Source organism: Delphinus delphis, chromosome 8 (genome assembly GCF_949987515.2).
Source record: "Delphinus delphis chromosome 8, mDelDel1.2, whole genome shotgun sequence".
Lineage (NCBI taxonomy): Eukaryota > Metazoa > Chordata > Mammalia > Artiodactyla > Delphinidae > Delphinus > Delphinus delphis.
In genome coordinates this window covers 27,369,436-27,396,954 of record NC_082690.1, presented here as the reverse complement: position 1 = coordinate 27,396,954, position 27,519 = coordinate 27,369,436, and the positions used below count along the sequence as shown (strand labels likewise).

At 34.6% G+C, this 27,519-nt stretch overlaps 1 protein-coding gene across 2 annotated transcripts in view; it reads left to right on the top strand.

Moving 5' to 3' along the window:
- GUCY1A2 (guanylate cyclase 1 soluble subunit alpha 2) overlaps positions 1–27,519 on the top strand; it is a 430,852-nt gene that overhangs the window by 63,997 nt on the left and 339,336 nt on the right. For both annotated transcript variants that reach the window (XM_060018020.1, XM_060018019.1), the window contains exon 4: positions 16,537–17,255. In XM_060018020.1, coding sequence (XP_059874003.1) covers positions 16,537–17,255 — 719 coding nt within the window. The remainder of the gene's footprint in view (positions 1–16,536; positions 17,256–27,519) is intronic.

The window sequence follows — 27,519 nt, the reverse complement described above, 5'->3', positions numbered from 1 at the left end:
CCTTTACTAGTTATAACTGTATTTTATTCCTCCTTAACTCTTCCATCTTAGTCCCTCTGCTAGCTTCTGCATACCACATATGCTATTACTGTTACCAACACCATCACTTTTACTTTGGAATGGGAACAATTTAAGAACTTAAAGCTAAGGGCTTCTCAGTATCCTGTCCATATTTTCTACATTACATACATTTTCTACATTTCTACGTTAATGAGCTTTCTTGAATTTCAATTAAAATTTAAAGCAACCTGAATATTTATTTATTCACTCATACATACATGTATTCAAGAAATATTTATTATATACTGGGTGCTAGCATTGTGTAGATTCAGATTTACTCAGCCAAGTACGTTATAATTAGCTGCAGAAGTTAATTATAGACCGTTCTGTTCTCTTTTTCTCTTTGGGCCTCTCAAGCATCCTATTCTGAGTCTTGGGTTAAAGAAACAATAATACGTAAAATAATCTGTCCCAATTCCTTAGTATTCTGGTGTTATATTTTGCTATTGGACTTATGTTTGCAATGCTATGATCTATAAATCCTTAGTATCGATAGAATGAAAGCCTTCATATCTTTATCTTAATAATAGCCCACACTTCAGATTTTTTTAAGAAATAGTTTAAAACAACAAGAAGAAACATCAAAAATGGCTTGATCCTGTTCTCTGTATGCTCTTTATACTGACAAAATATTGGCAACAACCAATAGTCCAACTATAAGGAAATAGTCAATTAAAATATGATAATCTGCTTACAAGAACATTAAACAGCTGTTTCATTGAGAACTATGTGGAAAGATTATGCTACAGCATGGGAAGATGTTTATAATGTTATCATAGCTCTGTTTCCCCAGGAAACAGGCTCTGAGGTGGAGATCTGTTCTCAGGAATGCTACTGGATACTGCTCTCAGGATCAATGACCCAACCAGGCAAACCACAGTAGATTTCAAGGCCTGAGAATAGTCCTTTGTGGTTAATAGCTCCACAGTCTGAGTCATCCTTTTTCATGAAAGAAAGCCGGTGTTTGCAGCTTAGCAGACTATTGCCCTGTAAGGATGTGAAGAAAGTAAAATGAGAGAGAAGTTGAACTGCTATGCCTAGGTGCAGTCACAACAAATGTCTCAGCTGATCTCTCCAGAATTGCCCCCCACTGAGGCAAGGATGCCTTGCCTTTGTATTACAGCTCACCACCTCCCAAACTAACCTTTGGATTCAGGCTGCCCTGGGGCCTGAATCCTGCTATTGGGCCAAGCAGCTGTCTTCAGCTAAAAGCCGTTACCAGAGCAAGACTCAGCCTAGAGCTGATAGCTTCACACACTCCCAGCATCCACTAGAGATGAAATATTACACAAAAAGAAAAAAGTCACAAATGTTTTGTGTACATTATTATATTATGAATTCAACTGTAATATATGTGTGAGTATGTACAAAAATTGGGAAGGGACAGAAAAATGAACTGTATTACAAAATGCTGTATTAGAAAAGTGAAAGAGGCAGTCCAGTGGTTAGGACTCTGCACTTTCACTGCAGGGGGCATGGGTTCCATCCTGGTCAGAGAACTAAAATCCTGCATGCCATGTAGCGTGGCCAAAAAAAAAGTGAAAGAATTCATAAGAACATAACTTTTTATCAAATAAGCCATGAAACCAAAAATATTGTAGTTTCCATTACAATATTGGAAGAACTCAGGCGTATGTTGTCTCCTCTCCCAATTTTAAAAGATTACCATTTTTGTTAATTATTGCATATCTCAGGCTTTCCCTTGTGTTCTATTTGTGGAATATCTTCAGGTGTGGTATGACAGACATAGCTCAGTGTTCCTGTCAAATTCACTTTAAGATAGTAACACATATGAACAGTTGCTCTGCTTCAGGTGCTAGCTTCAACCATTCCTAGGGTGACCTCACCTATGAGGCAAAAGAAGCAGTGGTTAGGGGTTCAGTCCCTATATATGCCATTGATATTTTTTTTCACAGCTTTAAATTACTTTCTTACTCAGCCCAATATCTTATATGTGTGATCAAAAGGGAATTGGTTATGAAAAATGTGATTCGAGCAGGGCAAATAAATCAAATATGATACTGAAAACCAGTTTGAAGTTGTAAAAAAAATTCAGATTCCCATCAATTTTATTTATTTACAACAACAAAACTTTTATTCCAAAAGTTAATCCTCTCTGTACAAATTGCATAGAGGCATAGCTTCCAAAACTGGGTTGGAGCAGTTGAGGAGGGTGGATCACAATTTAGTGATTGTAAAAAGCATAACAATTAAAGAGGCATTAGCTGTGATTAACAGCTCTGAGTAAACCCTCTGAGAAGCCTTCCTTCTGGAAATTATGCTCTTCTGCCACTTTTGTGGCCTCTGATTTAAACTGGGCCAGGTATCATCAGCAGACACAGGAATCCATGCATTTGCATAGTAATTCTCTTCCTTAAATTCTTAGCCAACATGTAAAAGACTGCTAAAAAGTGCAGGCATGAGAAATGATGAGAGCACATCTCTGTAGGGAGATTCCGAAGCCTGTGAGACATTAACACATTAACATTAACATTTTCACAATGTGGCAGATTGCATTTCAGAAGCAGGGGCCAAGTGTGGGTACAAGGCTGAGGCAGGTGCTCCTGCAGTTCCTCTTTTTAATTAGCTCATCTTTGTGCGTTCTTTGAATGTACCACACTGCTGTGGGGCTCTCGGCTTAGTGTCTTACACAACAACATGTCAGGGTGCTGGAGAAGGAAGACTGGGAAATGTGATGAGCCCTTAGTCACCTGACAGGTGGGCAGCTTCTGATAGCAAGCATAGCACAGAGCCCTGATAATGCTGCCTGATTATACATGTGCTGCCCTGAGTCTGTCCATTTCTTAGTTCTCACCTGTGGCTATTTGTTGGCAAAGGAAAAAGAATTTGTCAAATAGTAAGCGTCACACCTATTAAATTAGTCTTTTAGCATAACTAGCCCACTTGTGTAAAAAGACCTGCCAGTGAATATTGAAGGGCGTGAAAAACAGCAATGGAAAACCTATAATATGCGCCCATACAAACATCTATTGATATATCCAGTGTAAGTATTATATAATATATACATTGTATATGATATATATATATTATACAGACATGTGGTCAATCATACACAGCCGTATTTATTTGTTCATTCATTAATTGATTGATTCTTTTATCTATCCATTCAAAAAATGTACTACAAACAGGCACTGTGCCAGGGATTAGGATTACAATACTGGTCTTCATTTAGTTTCTCAAAAGCTTCATTTTAGTTTCTCTTCCAGGACTTTCGCATACATGTTCCTTTGGTCTGGAATGGCCTTTCTTTCCTCCTTCTTGGCTGCCTAGTTGACTTTTACTTATCTTTCATATGTGTCACTTTTTAAAGGAAGCTTTCTTTGACCCAGTAGATTACATTAGGTCCCTGTTATATGCTCTCATATCATTCTGCAACTTATCATTCCAACACCTATCATCATGTGGTTTCTATGTACAGTTGTTGGATTATGTGCACAACTACTGGATTAGACTATCTTTCACATAGCTCAATAAGGGTAAGACCCACATCTATTCTGATCATGATAGTTTCCCTAGTGCTCAGCACTGAGACTGATACAGAGCAGGTATTCTCATTTTTAAAAAATAATAATTGAATGAATGGTGAAGAGGATATTACCTTTGTTTTCAAAGAGATTAAGTCAGATTGAAGGGATGGACAAGCCAGCAACTGTTGTGTGACAAATGCTAGGTTGGGGGTATTCACAAAGTGCTTTGGAAACTGAAGAAGCAGAAGCATCCATCTTAGTCTTTGAGAGTCAAGGAAAGTATTCTGGAGGAATTTAGGTGTAAGGATCTGCAAGATAAGTGTAAGCAGATAACTAACCTAAGTGGAGTAGGTGGGAGAACAGAATTCTATTAAAACACAAAACAGAACAAAACGAAGCACAAAAGTAACATGGACAGAAACCTGTCAGAGAGACATTGATGAGCATGTTCAGGAAACTTCAAGTGGGTCATAGTGGCTTATACTGAGATGTGAAGTGAGGAAATTGGGAGAGATGAGGTTGGGTCTGTAAGTAAGGGCTGGATCAAGCCCTGCTGAGTTTGAACTTTATTCTGAGGCCAAAGGATAATCATTGGAGGGCTTTAAGTAGAGAAATTATATGATAAGATTTATGATATTGAAAAGATGCATACAGAATGGATTGCAGAGAGATTAGAAAGCAGAGTGATTAGGAAGCTGTTGAAATAATTCTAGATGGTTGATAGTGGTGGTCTGAAACAAATTAGTTGTATTTAAGATAGAGAGGCTAGCAGAATGTCAGGGGAGACGCACCACACACACACTCACACACACGCACATGCACACACGCATACTTATATTTTTACTAAAATAAAATTGTATTCTATATATTATTCTGACAGTTTTAGCTTACCTTTTTATCATACAAAATCAAATATGTCTTTATGTCTTTTTGTATGTTTGTTTGCCAGTTTTGGTTAAGGCATACATAAAGTCCCCTAGATTTTCTTCTAAAATATTTATTGTTTTGTTTTTTACATTTTAAATTTTTAATTTATCTTGAATTTTATTTTTTTGTGTGTGTGTTGTGAGATGGGATTTAATTTTATTGTTTTCCAGATGGCTAGTGCCATGTATTAAATAAACCATTCTTTCCCCATTGAATTAAAATACTCTTTTGTGGTACGTTAAAAATTATATACACAGATTTGATTCTGAATTCTCTATTCTGACCTAATAATCTCTTCGTTTGTTTTATAGAAATAAAAATTGTAATTACAGTGCATTTCATTTATTCCAATATCTGGTTCTTACTCAGTAGTCTTCTTCTTCATGAATTTTTGGGCTATTCTAAGAATTTATTCTCCCATATGAATCTTAAAATTACTGTATTACTAAGAAAACATGTTGAGACTATAATTAGAAATGCATTAAACTCATATTAATTTGGGGGAATTGATATTTTTATAATGTAAGGTCTTTGCATCTTGAAATTTGGAACCTTTTTCCATTTGTCCAGTTTCTGTTTTCTGTGTTAAGATTTAATAGTTTTCTTAATATAAGTTCTATGCCTTTCTTATTAGTGTATTCCTATAATTTTATAATTTTCATTGCTACTTTGAATAGAATATTTCCCCATTTCTACTTCTTGATCCTTACTACTAATATAGAGAAAAGCTATTGATTCTATGTTTATTTTATATTCAGTTATTTACAATGGTTTCTTATTAGTTCTAGTAGGTATTTTTTCTATAAAATAATGTTGTGTTTTGTGCACCAAAAAAAAGCAAGAAAGAGCCTTGAAATTAAAAGGCTTTCTAGGTTTTCTAAGTGTACAATCTTCATTAGCAAAAAGAGATAATTTTGTTGTTCCTTATATCTCATAGCATCTGCTAGAACCTCCAAGATAATATTGAATAACAATGGTGATAACAAGCTTATTTGCCTAATTTCTGATTTTAGTTGAAATGTTCTTAGTATTTTACCATTTAGAATAAGCTTTACTTCTGGTTTTTGAAGAGCAGAATTTATTATGTTTGAGCAGCTTCTCTATATCCCTGTTTTGCTCAAAATTTTTATTAAAGCTGTTCAATTTCAGACTTTTCAGAATCTACTGATAAAACAATATTATTTTCTCATTTAATTTTATAAACGTCATACTTTACGCTGATAGATTTTCTACTATTGAACTGCTTTTTCTTTTCTGACATGAACAGTACTTGGTCATGAAGTATTAGTCTTTTATAAATAGCTAGACTCCATTTGCTACTATTTTAGCAAATATTCATAAGAGAAAATGGTCTTAGTATACTGTATCAAGTTTTGGCATTAAAGTTATTGGGCTTAATAAAAAGAATTGAGTAGTTTTAATTGTTTTCTATGGCCTGGAAATATTTAAATCACTTTGGAATTATCAATTTTCTTAAAGGCTATCCAAAACCCATTTCTTCTTGGGTCAATTTTTGTCATTTGTGTTTTGATGAAAAATTATCCATTTATATTACATTTACACATTTGTTGGCAGAACGTTGTATGGTTCTATTTTGATTCCTCTGTTTCTCCTTAATATATACTATGTCTTCTTTCTCACTCCTAATTTAGTTCTAATCTACTAATTTCAGCTTTTATAGTTTAATTTTAAACTTAACTTAATTTTCTTAATTAAAAGTTTTTATTTACTTATTATTTTGTTGCTGAAAGTATTTATGACATATATTTTTGTTTGAATACAGTTTTTGTTGTGCCTCATAGGATTTTGAATGAATTAGTTTCCTTTTCATTGATTTCTAGAAGTTATAATTTCAATGTTTTCTTTTTAATACAAGGAAGGGTACTGTTTAACTTCTAAATAGATAAATTTTTGGTGACCTTTTTCTCACATATGTGTTTATTATTATTATTTTTTAACATCTTTATTGGAGTATAATTGCTTTACAGTGGTGTGTTAGCTTTTGCTTTATAAAAAAGTGATCAGCTATCCATATACATATAACCCCATATCTCCTCCCTGTTGTGTTTCCCTCCCACCCTCCCTATCCCACCCCTCTAGGTGGTCACAAAGAACTGAGCTGATCTCCCTGTGCTATGTGGCTGCTTCCCACTAGCTATCTATTTTACATTTGGTAGTATATATAAGTCCATGCCACTCTCTCACTTCGTCTCAGCTTACCCTTCTCCCTCCCCATGTCGCCTGCGTCTTTATTCCTGTCCTGCCCCTAGGTTCTTCAGAACCTTTTTTTCTTTCTTTTTTTTTTAGACTCCATATATATGTGTTAGCATACGGTATTTGTTTTTCTCTTTCTGACTTACTTCACTCTGTATGACAGACTTTAGGTTCATCCACCTCACTACAAATAACTCGATTTTGTTTATTTTTATGGCTGAGTAATATTCCATTGTACATATGTGCCACATCTTCTTTATCCATTCATCTACTGATGGACATTTAGGTTGCTTCCATGTCCTGGCTATTGTAAATAGAGCTGCAATGAACATTGTGGTACATGACTCTTTTTGAATTATAGTTTTCTCAGAGTATATGCCTAGTAGTGGGATTGCTGGGTCGTATGGTAGTTTTATTTTTAGTTTTTTAAGGAACCTCCATACTGTTCTACATAGTGGCTGTATCCATTTACATTCCCACCAACAGTGCAAGAGGGTTCCCTTTTCTCCACATTCTCTCCAGCATTTTTTGTTTGTAGATCTTTTGATGATGGCCATTCTGACTGGTGTGAGGTGATACCTAATTGTGGTTTTGATTTGCATTTCTCTAATGATTAATGATGTTGAGCCTCCTTTCATGTGTTTGTTGGATATCTGTATATCTTCTTTGGAGAAATGTTTATTTAGGTCTTCTGCGCATTTTTGGACTGGGTTGTGTTTTTGATATTGAACTGCATGAGCTGCTTGTAAATTTTAGAGACTAATCCTTTGTCAGTGGCTTCATTTGCAAAGATTTTCTCCCATTCTGAGGGTTGTCTTTTCCTCTTGTTTATGGTTTCCTTTGCTGTGCAAAACCTTTTAAGTTTCATTAAGTCCCCTTTGTTTATTTTTGTTTTTATTTCCATTTCTCTAGGAGCTGGGTCAAAAAGGATCTTGCTGTGATTTATGTCATAGAGTGTTCTGCCTATGTTTTCCTCTAAGAGTTTTATAGTTTCTGGCTTAAATTTAGGTCTTTAATACATTTTGAGTTTATTTTTGTGTATGGTGTTAGGGAGTGTTCTAATTTCATTCTTTTACATGTAGCTGTAGTGTTATTATTATTTGTATTATTATTAGAAAAATGTGATCTGCAAAATCTTTCCTTAAAAACATATTATGGAAATTTTGTGGCTAAGTACTTGAGCAATTCTTGTAATATCTTCACATACTATAAACATGTATGCATGTGTATGTACATACACACATGTGTACATTTATTGCCTTTGTTATTAAATTTTATTTATTTTAATTTCATTTTTCCTCTGAATTTTTTATTTTTATTGCTGTTGAGATTTATTTTATTTATGACTTTGCTTTTTTAATCTTTGATATGTTGATTCTGAAAAAGCACATTAATATTTACTAATGACATTTTTTATTATATTTTTCTTTTGTTTTTATTTAATTTCTCTATGACTTTGCTTTTTTTTGTCTGTCAGATCCATCTGATTCTGAGAGAGATATATTAAAGTTTCCCATTATAATCCTACTATAATTTCCTCTATAAATGTCTAGAGTTTTTTCATTAGAGTAAAATTCGATTTTTTATTAGCTTTTAAAATGTGTAACAAGCATATTGAAACATAATTCACATACCATACAATTCACCCATTTAAAGTGCATACCTCGGGCTTCCCTGGTGGCACAGTGGTTGAGAGTCCACCTGCCGATGCAGGGGACACGGGTTCATGCCCCGGTCCGGGAAGATCCCACATGCCGTGGAGTGGCTGGGCCCGTGAGCCATGGCCGCTGAGCCTGTGCGTCCGGAGCCTGTGCTCCACAACGGGAGAGGCCACAACAGTGAGAGGCCCGCGTACAGCAAAAAAAAAAAATAATACAGTGCATACCTCAGTGTGTTTTTAGAGTATTCATAAAGTTGTGCAACTATCACTATGATCAATTTTAGAACATTTTTTATCACTCCATAAAGAAATCCCTTGCTCATTAGCCATCAATTTCTAATTACTAATACTTTGTATATTTAGCTACAATGTTGCAGGTTCATGTCTCTTAGGTCTTCTTTGTAAATTGTGATTTTTTTTTTTATATAATGTCTCTCTTTATCCTGATTAGCACTTTTAACCTTAATTCCACCTTATTCGATATTAATACTACTCCTTCCTTGCTTTTTTTCTTCTTGTAGTTTCTTGGAAATTTTTGCCTAACATTTATTTTCAAACTTTTTTTTTTAAATCACCTTTTATAAGTTGTTTTATAGATATGCAATTCTTATATATGGGGTGAGAATTTCTGACATTTGATGGTATTTATTTGTTTACACCTAATTAAATGCATAATTTACTGATTTTCTTTCTTCCAACTTGATTTATGATAATTATTCATTTTACATTGTTTTTTCTTATTTTTGCTATTTTGATCATGTTGAATATAAAATTTTTTTAACCTTTGTAGTTTGAAAGTTCTCTTCTACTTTCCCATTTCATTATTGCTTAGCTTCCCTTTCTTGTTACTAAAATTAGGTCCATGTGTTTTTTCATTATTTTAAAACAAAATATCACTTATTTCCTTACTAAGAATGTATCTTTTTCTCTAATTGCCATATCCCATTTGGAAGAGACCTTTAGAGTGCTGTTAGAACATTTTCTCCTTTCCCCCTCCCTACTGTTTCTCCCTAACCTCCTAACTCTTGGGTTTTGCTGAGATTGTTTAGTTACAGATTGTCAATAAAATTTACCTTGCAGTTGTCAATAGTTTCCCTTTCTCTCTATTTCAGTAATTTTTATTTACATTTATATTACAAATTTGCAAAAAATATCTGTCATTGACACACACACACACACACACACCTGTGTGTGTGTGTGTTGCAAGGTTCATTGCTCCTTGATGTTTTTACTTTTCCCATTTTCTCTTACCAGGACTCCTCTGTTTCATTTGTTGTTTGGTTAAAGTGTTTTTTCAATTATTTTCCTCAGGTGTTTCACTGAGTCATATTGTTTCTGAATCTGCCAGATATCTTGGCTGGATAATGAATTCTTAGATTTAAATTCTCTCAGTATTCCACATATATTATTCCACCTTCATCTAGCTTACAGAATTGCAAATAAGAAGAACATTTTTTTTTTAAGTTTTTTGAAAATTACTTGTTCTTTCCTGCAACTTAAAAGATTTTATCTCTTGTATTTCAGGAATTTAACCAGATGTGCTTAGGTTTTTGCGTGTGTGTATGTGTGTGTGTTTTCTTACCAGTCTTGGCTGGAGCTTGTGCCTTTTCTATCAGTTGATTCACAATCTTCTACAGTTCAGGGAAAATTCTATTATTGTTTTAGTTATAGTCCTTCCTCCATTGGTTTCTTTTTCTCTTTCTAGATCACACTGTTTCTAGAGATCATACATTTCACGAGTTGTCCTACTAAATCTGTTTATGGTCAACAGAAGGATCATAGACAAATATTTATAATACAAGGGGATATCCGGTATTTTACAAGAAAGGCACAAACATGTGCTCTTCTGTTTGAAAGCAAGGAGTACTAACTGATATTGTTGGAGTGTACTTTTATGATGTTCTGCTTTTTAGATATAGTTTCTGGGTAAAAAAGTACTCCCAGTACTCAGGATTTGGCATCATCTCCATTATGCCATGTTTCTAACTTAAAATTTTTGCCCTCTGTTTACTTTATTATTTTATTTAATTTATTTTTTTGTCCTGTGTATATTTTAAAGCATACCTTGGCATAGTCTCAAAATTACAAACTGTAAACTTAACCATCACAAATATTTTTGTGCCTGAAGTACTTACTACACTTATAATAATAAATATTCCTTTGGGTATTCAAGAACTAATCTTAAATATGTTAGAGGGTTTCCTCTAATGCTATGCTTAGCAAATTCTTTGTTAGCTCAAAGATGTTAAAACCCTGTTTTAAAAATCTGCATATGTGTCTTGCTATTTTTAATTATATAATAAAAATTTTTAAATATTAAGGAAAATTTAATTTAGTTCACCTACACTTAAAAATAAATATATGACTTATTCTGTGTTCTTTTTTGGAGAGGGACAGGATGCCACAAATGCAATAAAAGGAGGAGAATTAAATGCCTCTAAAATGGTAGAAAATTGCAGTTTAACCCTTCATAGATTAAGAGCAAAATTGATAAGACTCTTTCTTTTTACTATTATCCCAACAGTTTTACTTATTTAACTAAAGTACTCTAACTACAAACGTCTTATCTCACCTCACCAAGATGCAAATGAGACTGTATTGATAGCTCAGATTCAAAACAATTTCCCTTAAAATTACGATTTGGGCAGTGGGATTTCTTTCCAGGCTTTCTTCTTTGTTATTATTTAGACATATGTAATATTTACCCTTAAATCTCTGGATGCAGAGACTTTATTTATTTGTAGATTGGCATGGCACTAGAATTATATTCTTATAAAAGTGTCATCTGGGTTTCAAACATAGTTGAGAAACATCTTATCGTCTTGCTAGATAAAATAATTTTTTCTTGACAAATACTGTATGCTGTCACTTATATATGGAATCTGAAAAAGCCAAACTCATAGAGAGTAGAATGGTGGTTACCTGGGGCTGGGGGAAATAGGGAAATGTTCTAACTTCCAGTTAGAAGATGACTAATTTCTGGAGATCTATTGCACTGCCTTGTGATTATAGTTAACAATTGTGCATTATACTTTGAAAGTTAAGAGCAGAGTTTGAATATTCTTACCACAACAAAAGAAATGGTAATTATGTGAAGTGATGGAGATGTAAACTAATGGTACGATGCTAATCATTTTGCAATATTTAAGTGTATCAAATCAACACATTGTGTACCTTAAACTTACACCATGTTATATCTCAATAAAGCTGGAAAAATAATTGTTTGTCTGAAAGGATAATTGTTTACTTAAAATGTTGAAATCTTTTGGACTTGAGATACTGTTGTGATTGAGTTATATTACTTAGATATTAGGTTGATGAAACCTAAGTAATTAATCAAAAAGTAATTATGGAGGTCCACAATTCACAGAAGTGATAAGCTGGTAGGTATTCAGCTCCTTGGTTGAAGTTTAAGCAACTTGAAGAAATACCTTCCGCTTTGGTATTTTCCCATGTTAGTGGAGACTGATACATTTGCTGGGTGATAAGGATGGTCTCTGGACCTAGAAAGACACAAATTTCCCTCTTTTATTAATAAATCTTCCCCCAGAGGATCCAGGACCCCATTCAATGCTATATCTTTCGTGTCATACCTTTCTCTATTCATTCAGTTCTCAATGAAGGCAACATTGCCCTTTCCAAGCATGGAGACCAGATTTTTTTAAAAACAATTTTATAAAATAAGTAATTTTAGCCTTCCAATAATATTATTGATACAGCTGAAAACTAATATTCTGTTTCTTCATTTGTCCCACCCTCCTCAACCCATTATACTCAGTCTTTTGCCTCCACCTCCCCACTGAAATTGCTCTGTCAAAGGTCCCCGAAGTTCTGACCAATCCAATTTAAAGTTTTCTTCCTTGACCTCTCTGTGGCATTTGATAGCCATTGACTGCTCCTTGTAGCTCCTTTCTATAGACTTCAGTGATGCATTAATTCACCTGACATCCAGCTATTATTTATTGAGCACCCATAAATGTCAGGCAGAATGTTAGGCATTGATGATATTTCAATGGGCAAGACATGCATTTTTCCCCCACGCAGATGTTTTACTCATTTAATACAGTGCACATTATCACACAATATTTATTACACAAGATCTAGTATTAGACTTCACTTTGAGACCTGGCTCTGCTACCTACAATTGGGTAAACATGGGCAAATTTCTTAACATTCCTCACCTTTAAAATGGGTGCAATTAAAAATATCCACTTGATAGGAATTTTTTAAATGTTAAAGTAATATACAAAAATGTTTGGCACACTGCTTGGTACTAATATCTCCATTCTTACTGGAACTACCTAATTCAATCAATATAACCTTATAGAGACACTGCAGCATCTCTTTGACTGCTATCTTTGACTCTGGTCTTGTCACACTTAAGTCCAACTTCTGCATTGCTGATTAATTAGCAGCTCATCCCACCACCCCTGCTCCACAGCCATTATACACTTACTACTTGCTCTTCCCTGATTCTGCTGGGCTCTTTCACCTCCCTGCTTCATTCATATTTCATTACTGTCCATCTGTTAGAGTGCTCCTTCCTTCCTTGTTGGCTTTTTGAACACCTACTTTTTCTTAATATTATCTTTCAAACTTTATCTCCCTGAGGAGAAAGTCAGACATTCTTTTTCCCATACTGTCATAGCTCCTGTATGCCTCTGTTATAGCCCAATCATCTGTAATTTAATTATCTGTGGGGGCCCATGAGAGAAAAGTTGTCTTGGTAGCTTTTGATGTGACACAACTGTAGCTTTAAAATTGATTCTAGATGAATGTTTAGTTTCTATGAATGAATACTTAGTATCCATGTGCTGAGCATTATGCTAGTGATAGGTATGCAGACATATATGCCCTCAAGAGGTGCACAGTGTGAAGTTGGATAAGGGACAAAAGATTCATTCACTATTTCATTTTCAGTTAAAGGATGTCAGAATTTAAGCTATTCATTTTTTTGAAGGGATGAATTAATAGTAATTTAAAATTCCTTTAATTTACCTGCTAATGAAAGCAGTTTTATTGTAAGTTTTGCCTCTTTAAGAAATGTATTTTTATATACCCAAATGTCAAGCTTCTTGTGATAAGAGCAGATGAGCATTGTTTCTATGTTTCAGGTGATTTACTGGAAGTAGGGTGTTTGCATCAATTATAAGTGGAATCTTGGGAGTGAGACTGAGCTAAACTACTTTCTCTGTGCTTTCTAAATTTTGAGATGTTTAAAGTGCAAGTCTTGGGTATTGATTCATAGCATATTTGCAGAAGTTGAAGTGATCATTCCCTAGTTCTAATTTTTCAAGCTCTAAGAATTTTTTTATTTTCTCAGCTTGCACAGTTTAACAATTGTGAGACCAAAAATATTTATTAGTTAATTGAATACTGTGGTGTATATAGAATTGCCATGTATGGTATTTGCATATAATACTAAAAATAATTTAGTTTTTCTTTATTGATACAAGTCACTTTAGCACCCTGGTAGGCTTTAGCATTATCATTTGAGACTTAATAACCATTGTATCTTAGGTACAGAAGTGCTTTTTAAAGCAACAAGGATTGGTAGACTGCTGTACTCACAAGTAGTTTTAATTTTGTTGCCTCTGGTGAATTTACTTACTTGTTATTTTCTGTATGATTCTTTGGGATTATGACATTTGGAAATAGGACATAAGCTTACTGTATTATATCTGTGTTCTTAATAACTGCGAGGGCATTTTTAATGTTATGAAAAATGCAAGTTAGAAGAAATTCTCTTTTTCTCGTCTGTGCATAAAGACCCTAAGTCCTTTAAGACACAACTCTGCAAAGTGTAGAAGCAATCCATGGAATATTTTCAGTGGCACGTGGAATTTTGTTGTTCAGCAAATATAGTCAGATTATAGGAATTTTTATTTATTCTGAACTTAGTTTTTAATAAGAATTTCATAATTAAAAATTAATAGCAGCAAATAATACTGCCATTGAAGGGACATAAGTTTAATTTGTATGTATTAGAAATTTTTAGTTACAGTATAGTGATGGTGATGTAAGGATTTTGTATAGAAAGACGTTTTAGTGAAGGGCTTTTCAGACAGCTAGTAATTAAACCAGGAGAGAATGGTTTATAATCCAAGAGAGAAGAGCAATTTAGGAGGAAGAGTTGATGAACACTATAAAACTAAAGGAAAAAAAAAAGTTAAGTAATATGACAAAACAGGATATATTGGTGTAAATAATTACAAAAGCAGTTTTAATGGAGCAGTTGGAGCCAAATTGCAGTGGATATCATCTATCTTGTTTTCTCTCTTTCACACCAGGGAACTAGTTAGAAAACTGCTATTATAATCAATTCTGCTGGCATTATTGTTAGTGAATGCAACATATGTTGAAGTTCAATCTTGTAACATTACAATGTGAGATGAGTAGTGATGTTTTTATCCTAGTAGGTGACTTTCTCAGCTTCTCTTGAACATCAGATCTATGAAACTAAAATTAATGTGAAATGCTTCTTAATAACGGGACTGATTTTCACTTAAATTTTCTACTTCTCATTTCACATGGATTTTAAGAACTTCTTTGTCAAACTAACTTCTTAACTTGGCTTCCACAATATTTAGACTCTATGGTAAGTTCTCAAAAAATATTTGATGTGTTTGGACTCTATTTTAAAACAATATTATTGACTCTGTTTTATCCCCTCACTTCTGGATGGGGAGAACTCATAGGGAATAATAAAGTAGGAGCAGCAAACTAAGCCATAGACAGCCCAGACTACTTTGCATTCTAACAGGACACTAACAAAGTGACCTGTCTTTTCCTGTCTGATTTTCAGGACCTCCTTATAAGATGAGATAGATAATGAAATAAAATATGAATATGTAAACTACATGTACTGATTTCAGCCAAAGTCAGAGAAGCACTAGGGTGACTCTACATAGAAGCTTTCTTTAGGATACAGACTCAACTCTTTTTATCTGTGCTGTACTCTTCCTCAAGGGTGGATCTAACTAGATTATGTGTGATTCTGCTTCTAATTACTATATAATGCATTGTGTGTGTGTGTGTGTGTGTGTCTGTGTGTGTCTGTTTATTTATTTATTATTATAACCATTATTATAAGGTAGATTTCCTTTTGCCATAGCATCTTGGAATAAGTATGAACCGAGAAAACTTAAAGACTTTTAACTCTGTCTGGTCAGATTCCTACTCTACTTTTGTCTGCTCTCATTTTTGTGAGTGAAAGAGTGAATGCAAATCATTCCACAGTTTTAATTCCTTGTTTTGTCTCTCACTTCCTGGGGTCTAGCTGACCTGCATGATTTTCTCAGAGATTACTAATTTAAGCACTTCTGTTTATGCAAGATAACCTGATGTCTTTCTCTGCTCATGTACCATAGATTCCCTCTCTGGTTATATTTCCTACTTAACAAGTGAATTGTGATAAGTAAAATAGTAATATTGAATGGACATAATAAACAACTTTATAATAGCCTCTTAAAATTCTTTAACGATGAGGGAAATTGTTAAGGAAAATATATTATTCATGATAATTACAGCAAATGGAGTATAGTATTGAAAAGAAAAGAGAACAGCTAGATTAGCAGCATTTAAAAACTTCATGCTGCAGGGTTTGAGGGGAGGGAGGAATGAATAGGTGGCACACAGAGGATTTTTAGGGCAGCAAAACTATTCTGTATGATACTATAATGGTGGGCACATGTTACTATACATTTGTCAAAACTCAAGTATATACAACACGAAGAATGAACCCTAATGTAAACTATGAACTTTGGGTGATAATGTTATGTCAGTGTAGGTTCATTGATTGTAACAAATGTACCACTGTAGTGCACAATATCAATAGTTGCCAGGGGAGGGGGTTATGTGTGTGGGGGGCAGGGGGTACATGGAAAATATCTTTATATTCTGCTCAGTTTTGCTATGAATCTAAAATTGCACTAATAAAGTCTATTTTAAAACAACAACAAAAAAGTTGATGCTCATTAACATCTTAGAAGCGTCCAGAAAATGAACGGAAATTTACTTTCTTTAACTCAAAATGAATGACTTAACCTATTTGGGAAATTTGTGTACCCAAGGGAAATACCTCTCTTGCTTCTCTCACTAGCTGCCTCTTCTGGTAAGCATTAAAAAAGCTGTGAATTCAATTATTTTTATTATACTTTATTAACATTTGCTTCCATTTACCTCTAGGTTTGAAGTTTGAGGAAATTCAAGAAAGATTTGGTGAGGAGTTCTTTAATATATGCTTTGATGAGAATGAGAGAGTCCTTCGAGCTGTAGGTGGCACGTTGCAGGACTTTTTTAATGGCTTTGATGCTTTGTTGGAACACATTAGAACTTCTTTTGGAAAACAGGCCACTCTGGAGTCACCATCATTCCTATGCAAAGAGCTCCCTGAAGGTAATCTTATGCTCCACTACTTCCACCCTCACCACATTGTGGGGTTTGCAATGCTTGGAATGATTAAGGCTGCAGGAAAGAAAATCTATCAGCTGGATGTAGAAGTGGACCAGGTTGCAAATGAGAAACTGTGCTCTGATGGTTCAAACCCAGGCAATTGTAGTGGTCTTACTTTCCTTATCAAACAATGTGAAAATACTAGTATCACGAAGAACCTTCCACAGGGAACCTCCCAAGTTCCTGCGGACCTCAGAATTAGCATCAACACCTTCTGCAGAGCCTTCCCTTTCCATTTGATGTTTGACCCCCACATGACAGTCCTTCAGCTGGGGGAAGGCCTAAGGAAGCAGCTGCGATGTGACACTCACAAAGTGCTCAGGTTTGAGGACTGCTTCGAGATTGTTTCTCCAAAGGTTAATGCCACCTTCGAAAGGGTTCTGCTGCGACTGTCCACGCCATTTGTGATTAGGACCAAGCCTGAGGCTTCTGGCACTGAGAATAAAGACAAGGTAAGTGGCTATGGACTTGATATGGGTGATGGGAACTAGGAGATTTACATAATTATTTTAGTAAATTACATGATGGCAGTACTTGTCATTATTTAGGCAAGATAACCTAGAGTGTCATTTAGAAAATTACTTGTCCCTGGATATATGTAAAAAGATTTGGCCTTATTCCCAGCCATTTTGCATAGTGTCTGCCTCTTTCATTAATTTATTTCATCATATAAAAAGAAAACATTTATTAATACTACCCATAGTAATTACAAAAATGATAAGACTCACTAAAAACTGGATACTGTAAACCCATGACTATTTCCACTGTTTGAACTCAAACTATGAGAGAAATAGTAAGACTGATTTCAACATTGTGGGGATCGCTTGCCTTATTCTTAAATATTGCATAAATATAGGTAAAAAGCTAGCTACATTTTGAATACGTTATGTTTTAAATTTCATAATCTAGGAACATCTGGTTTACATCCTATTACTTTCTTAATATGCAGAATAATGTATCAAGTGACTATCTCAAGACTTCTCTTCTAATTAAATTTTAGTATTGAAAAAGAGACATTTCTTTAGAACATGTTCACTTCTTGAGAGAAGACACTGGAATTATTCTTTTAAATTTAGGGAATATTAAAGCTATTGGTTTTGATTTATAGAAGTACAATATTTGGCTAGAAGTGTTTGAAGCATTTTTGGCCTTAGAATTGAAGTTAGTATTATTGAAAATGTGCCTGAAGTAGAATATATTATTACCAATGTTGATTGCTTTATATATTTTGTAGATTTGACAACAATTAATTCAATTTAAAGTTACTGCTTCAGATTTTTCCCCCTATATTTCATCTTGTATGTCTATTTAATTTGTATACCACAGTAAGAAATAGACACAGTGAAATGATGACTCAGATGTCAAGGCCCCCTGCCAGTTCCAATAATAAGGAACTGTGCTCATTGAGAAGATGCAATTATAATTTAAACATGTTAGTGGCAGTTTAAAAATAAAGCAATAGGCAGGATTTTTAGTTAGAATAGGGATGGAAATCCTCTCATTCTCTGTGCATTTCTGCTTATTCACCTGGGTTTGCCAGAATGGGACATTTGGGAGGCTACAGTTTAGCCCAAATAAAATTATAATCAATAAAGTAAAGTTATGGCATGGAATCTTAACCAGATGAGTAATATTTATGAATTGTTATGTTCCAAATTCCAAATTTATAGTTTCCTAAAACATGGAAAGAAGAAAATCAGGGTTAAAAATTATGATCCTGTTGATAAATTTGACCTTGATATTCATTATTTTTCCCATAATTGCTGGTCTTATTAATAACTCCATGTTATCTGAAGTTTCTAATTTTGTATTGGGCTTTGATAAGAAAGTTCTAATTTTCAATAATGTAAGATATTTATTCTTTAGTCTACAGTGAAGGCTTTCATTTTAATTTAACTATTTTAGCTCTGCACTTAATACCAATGGACTACCACCCCTGCCATCAAAAAGAAAAACAACAAAAACAAGAGCTAATCATACAGCTGAATGATGGTAAATCATTTGCAGAGTGAACTGTAATGCTTTTGCTAAACCATGATCTTTGTCATTTTGTGTTGTCAGTAGTGTTAACTATATAACTACAGGTAGAACACTCTTGTAAGCAATTTGGTGAGGTAGCCATCATCCTAGTTTCAAAGAATTTACATCTTGATTCTGCAGTAATGAGTTATAAAGACATAAGTGTTTGTTACCAGAAGCAAAAATATCACTGAGAGGCATCTGATGCATTTTCAAAGAGAGGCAAAGGGGAATCTGAGTTTTCAACCATGAAAAGCTCATCCTTTTATCAATACTAAGTTAGAATAATTCTCTAACAAATTAGGCTGCCTACCTCGGAAAGTTATTTGTGAAGATTAAATGACACAATCCATGTAAAATTCTTATTATATCTTTGTTGAATAAATGTTCATTATTGTTACTTCTACCACTATTATTATTATTATTGTTCCTTTCCCCTTGTCACATTCCTCCTATCCTCTCTTCTTGCCTTATGGAAGTTAGTACCGGAAATCAGTAGGTTGAATAATTTTAGAGAAATATCAACTCTACCTAACATCTTCACAAAATACGACTTGGGTTTGTCTTCTTAATAATGACTAGAAGACCATTTGTCACAAATCCTGTAGGAGCTTTGTTTGAATCTGCTTTTTTATTTATAGGCTATCATTGTTTTAAAACCCCTAGTCTCTTTTTCAAATTCACTAAAGTTTGGAATCAAGTTTTTATTACCTGTGTCTATTAATATATTTTATGTTCACTTGTTACAGCACTTTGTTGTGTCAGTGGCTTCCAAAATAAAATGCACTGGTTAGCTTAGGCAAAACCTGAAACAGCAATGGATTTGAGAATCAATAAATGAGTTCCTTTAACATTTTTTTTTCCTTAGTAGCAATGTTTCAAAGAACATTGTGGAAGGAGTCCAGCATTTGAAATACATCATCCCTATGATACAGCAATGGCATGCTATTCATCTTCACTTTTGTTCTCAAGGTTAGAACTTAGGAAAAGCGTAATAACAACAACACATTTCTTTTTCGATCCCCAGAAATATCATCACATTTTGCCTTATTAATTAGAAGCTGCAAAACAAATATCAGGAGATAATTTTAAAAGACTAAAGGAAGAATTAACCTCTGATTTTCTGTGGTCAAATCAGTTTCCAAAATGCTCCTTTATCTTTTCTAGACATGTGCCCATTATTTTTCTGACATGGTGATTGAAAAGTTTAAAATATATTTATTAATCTTACCAATCCATGATGACGCTGTTGAGAGACAAATTTCATCCAGTTGTTAAGAATACATTATTTGACTTCAACTTAAAATTAATTTAATTTGGGAAAATGTGAGCATTCCTTCTCTGTTCAGATCATAATATTCTATTAGAGAATTTCAAACACTGAACAATATTTTAGTGATGGACAAAATGACACTAGGACTTTTTCTATAAATGAGCACTATAGAACATAGATGTACAATAACTTCGATCAAAATTATCTGGAGTTTTCTTTGCTCTTATAATTATAAATGAGATATTTAATTTTAATTTTTAATGTTTATTTCCTCTAGAATTTCTCCCTGACCATAAACTACCTTTTAAAGTGGGTTAGACAAATTTAGATTTTTTTAAATTGAAGTATAGTTGATTTACAGTATTATATTGGTTTTAGGTGTACAGCATAGTGATTCAGTATTTTTACGATTATACGCCATTAAAAGTTATTACAAGGTAATGGCTATAATTCCCTGTGCTATAAAATATATCCCTGGTGCTTATCTATTTTATACATAGTCGTTTGTATCTCTTAATCCCGTACCCCCAATTTGCCACTCCTCTTTCCCTCTCCCATTTGGTAACCACTAGTTTCTTTTCCTTCTGTGTGAGTCTATTTTCATTTGCATATACATTTGTTTGTAGTATTTTTTAGACTCCACATATAAGAGTTATGTAGTATTTGTCTTTCTTTGTCTGACTTATTTCACTAAGCATAATATTCTCTAGGTCCATCCACATTGCTGCAAATGACAGAATTTTATTTTATTTTTAAATGGCTGAGTAATATTCCACTGTATATATCTTCTTTATCCATTCTTCTATTCATGGGCACTTGAGCTGCTTCCATACCTTAGCTATTGTAAATTGTGCTGCTATGAACATTGGGGTGCATGTATCTGTTCAAATTAGTGTTTTCATTTTTATATACTTAGGAGTGGAATTGTGGATCATATGATAATTCTACTTCTAGTTTTTTGAGCAACCTCCAGACTGTTTTCCATAGTGGTTGCACCAATTTACATTACCACCAATGGTTTACAATGGTTCCCTTTTCTCCACATCCTCTCCAAAATTTGTTATTTGTAGACTTTTTGATGATAGCCATTCTGATAGGTGTGAGGTGATATCTTGCTGTCGTTTTGATTTGCATTTCTCTAATAAGTAGTGACATTGAGCATCTGTTCATGTTCCATTGGCCGTCTGTATGTCTTCTCAGAAAAAATGTCTTTTCAGGTTTTCTGCCCAGTTTTTCATTGGGCTGCTTGTTTTTTAGATACTGAGATGTATGAGCTGTCTATATATTTTAGATATTAACCCCTTGATGGTCGTATAATTTGCAAATATTTCCTCTAATTCCGTAGGTCTTATTTTCATTTTGTTGATGGTTTCCTTTGCTGTACAAAAAATTTTAAGTTTTATTAGGTCCCATTTGTTTATTTTTGCTTTTATTTCTTTGGTCTTAGGGAACAGATAGAGAAAAATACTGCTCGATTTATGTCAGTGTTCTGCCTATGTTTTCTTCTAGGAGTTTTATGGTTTCCAGTCTCACATTTAGGTCTTTAATTCATTTTTGGAGTTTAGTTTTGTATATGGTATGAGGAAATGTTCTAAAGTCATTGTTTTACATGTTTTTTCAACACCAACTTGTTGAAGAGTCTGTCTTTTCTCCATTGTATATTCTTACCTCCTTTGTCATAGATTGATTGACTGTCATAGTGTGGGTTTATTTCTGGGCTCTCTATTCTATTCAGTTGATCTATGTGTCTGTTTTTGTGCTAGTAGTATGCTGTTTTGACTACTGTAGCTTTGTAGTATAATCTGAAGTCTGGGAGGGTGATATCTCCAGGTCTGTTCTTTATTTCTAAAGATTGCCTTGGCAATTTGGGGTCTTTTTTGGTTCCACATGAATTTTAGAATCATTTGTTCTAATTCTGTGAAAATATCATAGGTATTTTGTTAGGGATTATGTTAAATCTGTAGATTGCTTTGGGTAGTATGGCCATTTTAACAATATTAATTCTTCTAATCCAAGAGCATGGGATATCGTTCCACTTCTTTGTATCATCTTCAGTTTCCTTCATTAATGTTTAATAGTTTTCAGACTATAAGTTGTTCAGCTCCTTGGTTAAGTTTATTCCTAGCTATTTTATTCTTTTTGCTGCAATTTTAAGTGGGATTTCTTTTTTTTAACTTTCTCTTTCTGATCTTTCATTGTTAGTGTATATAATGCAACAGATTTCGATATGTTGCTCGTATCCTGTAACTTTGCTGAGTTTATTAGTTCTAATAGTTTTTAGATGGAGTCTTAAGGGTGTTCTATGTAAAGAATCATATCATATGCAAATAGGGACAGTTTTAATTTTTTACCTTCTAATTTGCATTCCTTTTATTTATTTTCCTTGTCTGATTGTGTCACTAGGACTTCTGATACTGTGTTAAATAGAAGTGGTCAGAGTGGGCATCCTTGTCTTTTTCCTGAATTGTTCCCATAGGTTTTGAAGTGTTGTGTTTCCATTGTCCTTTGTCTTGAGCTATCTTTTTACTTCCTCTTAGATTTCTTCATTGACCTAGTAGCTTTTTAGTTACATGTTGTTTAATCTCTACATGTTTGTGTTTTTCCCATTTTTCTTCCGGTAGTTGATTTCTAGTTTCATACCTTTATGGTCAGAAAAAATTACTTGATATAATTTCTATTCTTAAATTTGTTGAGACTGGTTTTGTGGCCTAGCCTGTGATCTATCCTGGAGAACATTCCATGTTCACTTGAAAAGAGTGTGTATTCTGCTGTTTTTGGATGTAATGTCCTATAGTTATAGAGTCCAAATGGCCTAGTGTGTCATTTAAGAACACTTTTTCCTTATTGATTTTCCATCTAGATGATCTGTCTATTGATGTCAGGGGGGTGTTAAGGTGCCCTACTCTTATTGTATTATTGTCAATTTCTCCTTTTTATGACTGTTAGTATTTGCTTTCTATATTTAGGTGTTCCTGTATTGGGTGCATATATGTTAATGAGTGTAATATCCTCTTCTTGCATCAATCCCATTATCATTATATAATGCACTTCTTTGTCTTTTATTATAGCCCTTGTTTTAAGTCTATTTTGTCTGATATGAGTATTGCCATCCCTGCTTCCTTGTCATTTCCATTTACATGAAATAACTTTTTCCATCCCTTCACTTCCAGTTCACTGTGTGTCTTTCACCCTGAAGTGTCTATTGTAGGCAGTATATTGAAGAATCTCGTTTTCAATCCAGTCAGCCACCCTGTGTCTTTTGAATGGAGGTTTTAGACCATTGATACATAAAGTAGTTGTTGATAGTATGTAATTATTGCTATTTTATTACTTGTTTTTTGGTTGTTTTTGTAGTTCTTCCTTGTTCATTTCTTCTGTTTGTTTCTTCCCTTGTTGTTTGATGATTTTTTTTTAGCAACATGCTGTGTTTCTTTTTGATTTTGGTATATGTAATTGTAGGTTTTTAATTTGTTGTTATCATGAGATTCACATATATTAACCAATAATTATATTTACTTGTTTTAAACTGGTAGTCATTTAAGCTCAAACACATTTTTAAAAATCTACATTTTTTTATTCCCTTCCCCCAATTTTGTGTTTTTTATGTCACATTTTACACCTTCATGCTTATCCCTTAACTGCTTATTGTAGTTATAGTTGCTTTTACAATTTTTTGTCTTTTAATCTAAATACTGGCTTATTTAAGTGGTTGATCTTCAATCTGTACAGTATATTTGTCTTTCCTAGTGGAAATCCCTTTCCTATAGATTCTTTCTTTTCCATTTAGGGAATACCCTTCAACTTTTTTTTAGGGTAAGTTTAGTATTGATGAATTCTTTTAGTTTTTGCTTTTATATGAAGTTTTTTTTTTTTTTTTTCAATTTCTCCAATTCTAAATGATAATCTTGCTGCGTAGAGTATCCCAGGTTGCAGATTTTTCCCTTTCAGGACTTTGAATATATCCTGCTACACCTTATGGTCTTTAAAATTTATGCAGAGAAATTAGCTGATAGACTTATGAGGGTTTCATTGTATATAATTCTTTGTTTTTCTCTTGCTGTCTTTGGAATTCTCTATCTTTAACTTTTGCTATTTTAATTATGATACGTCTTGGTGTAGATCTCTTTGGGTTCAGTGTGTTTGGAACTCTCTGTGATTCCTGTATCTGGATGTCTGTTTCCTTCTTTAGGTTTGGGAAGTTTTCAGCCATAATTTCTTCAAATACATTTTCAATCCCCTTCTCCCTCTTTTCCTTTTCTGGACACCTGTAATGCAAATTTTGGAATGCTTAATGTTATTTTAAAGATCTCTTAAATTGATTTTTTTTTTTTGGATTAGTTTTTCTCTCTGCTGTTCTCATTGGGTGATTTCTATTATTCTATTTTCCAGATCACTTATGTGTTCTTCTGTATCAATTAGTCTGCTACTCATTCTTGTAGTGTGTTTTTTATTTCAGCTATTGAATTATTCATTTCTGATTGGGTCTTTTTATATTTCCTAGTTCCTTGTTTAGAAAATTTCTTCTCCTTAATACAGTTAACATTTTTATTACCAATGTTTTGAATTTTTTATCTGGTGAATTGTTTATTTCTGTTTCATTATTTATTTTTTCAATGGTTTTCTCTTGCTCTTTCAACTGAGAGTAGTTCCTCTGCCTTTTCATTTTAGTTAACTTTCTCTACTTCTATGAATTTAGTTGAAACAGTTACCTATTTCAGTCTTGAAGGGATTTAGGGATTTTCTTATGTGGAATCATCTCTATGCAGACTATGTGTGCCCAAGGCCTTTGATGGGAGGGCTGGACTTGACATGGACAACAATTACGTCTTTCCTCAGTGTGTGCTGGTAACTATCGCCTTGACAGTGGATGGGGATCCAGGTAGAGGGGCTAGAGCCAGCAATGGACATGAGGTGGGACTTCTTCTCTGCTCAGTGGCCATCACTGCCCTGTCAGAGGTGGGGGTCTGATCTCAAGTTCCTGGAGCAGAAGCCCTGAGGGTTGACCTTGAGCTGGCTCTGTTCCTTTTAAGTGTGTATTTTTTCCCTCTCTCTGCCCAGGGACTTTTGCCTCAGAGGAGCCGAAGTAGTAGGGTCCGGGGGCAGAGGTCTGATGCGCAGCATGTGTAGGTGTCTACAGCTCTACTGAGATGCAGCCTCAGCTGCAAGCCCCCTTTGTCACTCACAGGTGGTCATTGTCCTCTGCTTACACCACCCCCATCCTGTGTAAAGCTTCTCTCCTGGGCTGATGGGGTCCTGGGTAGATTCCTGGTGTGTGCTGGAAGGTTAGCTGTGGTTGAGTGGAGGCCATCAGATACCTGGGCTGCTTCTGAGGTGCTGCTTGAGTAAGTGCCAAAATGGCCACCTCTGCCCCACCTGAGCTCCCCCTGGGACTGGGTTGCCTCTGTGTCCCATGGTCAAGTCTTCTCTGGTCCTTCCCACCTTAGATGCAGTGCCATGGCATGGCATGGAGTAAGTGGGGCTGGGTGTTCACTTGACTCATGCTGGGGCATGCTGAGAGGCAGTTGCAGGATCCCCAGCAGCTGCCAGAGCAGACCTGTCTCTGACCTGCCTCTGGGGCTAGCCAGCATATGTTCACTTTTCAGGAGCTGAGTCCAGTCTTTTCCCTACCCTTCTATTTGTTGCAGTGGACCTCCAACTATACAAGGGGGTGTGTCTTCTCCACATAGGCCCCAGGACTGGAACGCCCAGTCTGTGGCTCTGCCTGCTCACCCCCCAGGGTACTCACCTGAGTGTTTGTTCAAGTAATTGCCTTTTCCTCTGAGTCCCCTCTCAAGCGTACAGGTCCCAACCCAATTGCTATTCTTCCCTTCCTACCCAATTACATGTTTCTTGCTTACAGTCTTGGTTGAACAGGAGTCTTTCTTCTAGTTTCCAGTTAGTTTTCAGTGAGAATTGGTCCACATATATATTTACTTTAGATGTGTTTGTGGGGAGAGGTGAACTCCACATCCTCTTACTCTGTCATCTTGATCTCACTGCTTCCAAATTGAGATTCTGATGCAGATATTACTGAGGTTCATGCTGGCTTTCTTTCTTGATTTTTTTTAATGCCTGTAATGTTAAAATTACTGTAGAGTAAGTGTTATGTTACTATACAGTTACTGTATTCTGTATATATAAAGGACAGGGTAGATGATTACATGGTCAATAATATATTCCTTACAGTAATCCTCATGTTTAAAGTATACATTTTGCCATGTTTTTATTTTTGTTAGCAGGAAAGACTGCAACTCTGAACTTACAAAAGAAAGTGACCCTACTGTAGATCAGACATTATTTAGTTCTAGTGTAGGTTCTGATGAGTGGGAAATTAGCCCCTTTCATTAAAACTTGTTCAGAATCTTTCTTTAATTGTTCCTTTTATATTTAACTTAGAATCATTTTTTTTAGCTGGTAGCTTTCAGATTCAGTAAATTAAAATCTGAAGAGCTATTTTGAGTGTGTTGTCTACCTCCCAATTTTTAATGGTGCTCTCTTTATTTATATTAACATTTTTTATAAGTAAACAGTGCAATTATTTTTAGTAAATGTACATAATTGTGCAACTATCACAACAATTCAGTTTTAGAACACTTTATCACCCCAAAGTATCCTGTGCCCATTTGCAGTCAATCCCTGCTCTAACTCCCAACCCCAGGCAACCACCGGTCTACTTTCATCTCTATAAGATATCATTTCTAATAAATATATCATACAAATATGTAGTCTTTTTTTGGTCTGGCATAATGTTTTTGTTTTTTTTTCGGTACGCGGGCCTCTCACTGCTGCGGCCTCCCCCGCTGCGGAGCACAGGCTCCGAACGCGCAGGCTCAGCGGCCATGGCCCATGGGCCCAGCCACTCCGCGGCACCCGGGTCCTCCCGGACCAGGGCACGAACCCGCATCCCCCGCATCAGCAGGTGGACTCTCAACCACTGCACCACCAGGGAAGCCCTGGCATAATGTTTTTGAGGTTTATTCATGTCATAGCATGTATGAACAATTTGTTCCTCTTTGGTACTGAACAGTATTCCATTGCATAGATATACAACACTTTGTTTACCCATTTATTAGTTGATAGACACTGGATTGTTTTCACATTTTGGCTATTATGAATACTGTTGCAATGCATGCAAGAGTTTTTCTTCCATACATTTACATTCTCTTGGGACAATTCCTAGGAGAGGAATTACTATGTCATATGATAAGTATATGTTTAACTTTTTAAAGAAATTTCTACACTGTTTAACAAAGAGGCTGTGCCATTTCACATTTGAACAGCAATGTATGGGGGTTTAGGTTTCTTCACATCCTCACCAACTCTTCATATTGTCACTCTTTTTGATCATAAGCATCCTATTGGGTGCTGAGTGATGGGTGTTTAATGTACATTTCCCCAATGATTAATGATGTTAAGCATCTTTT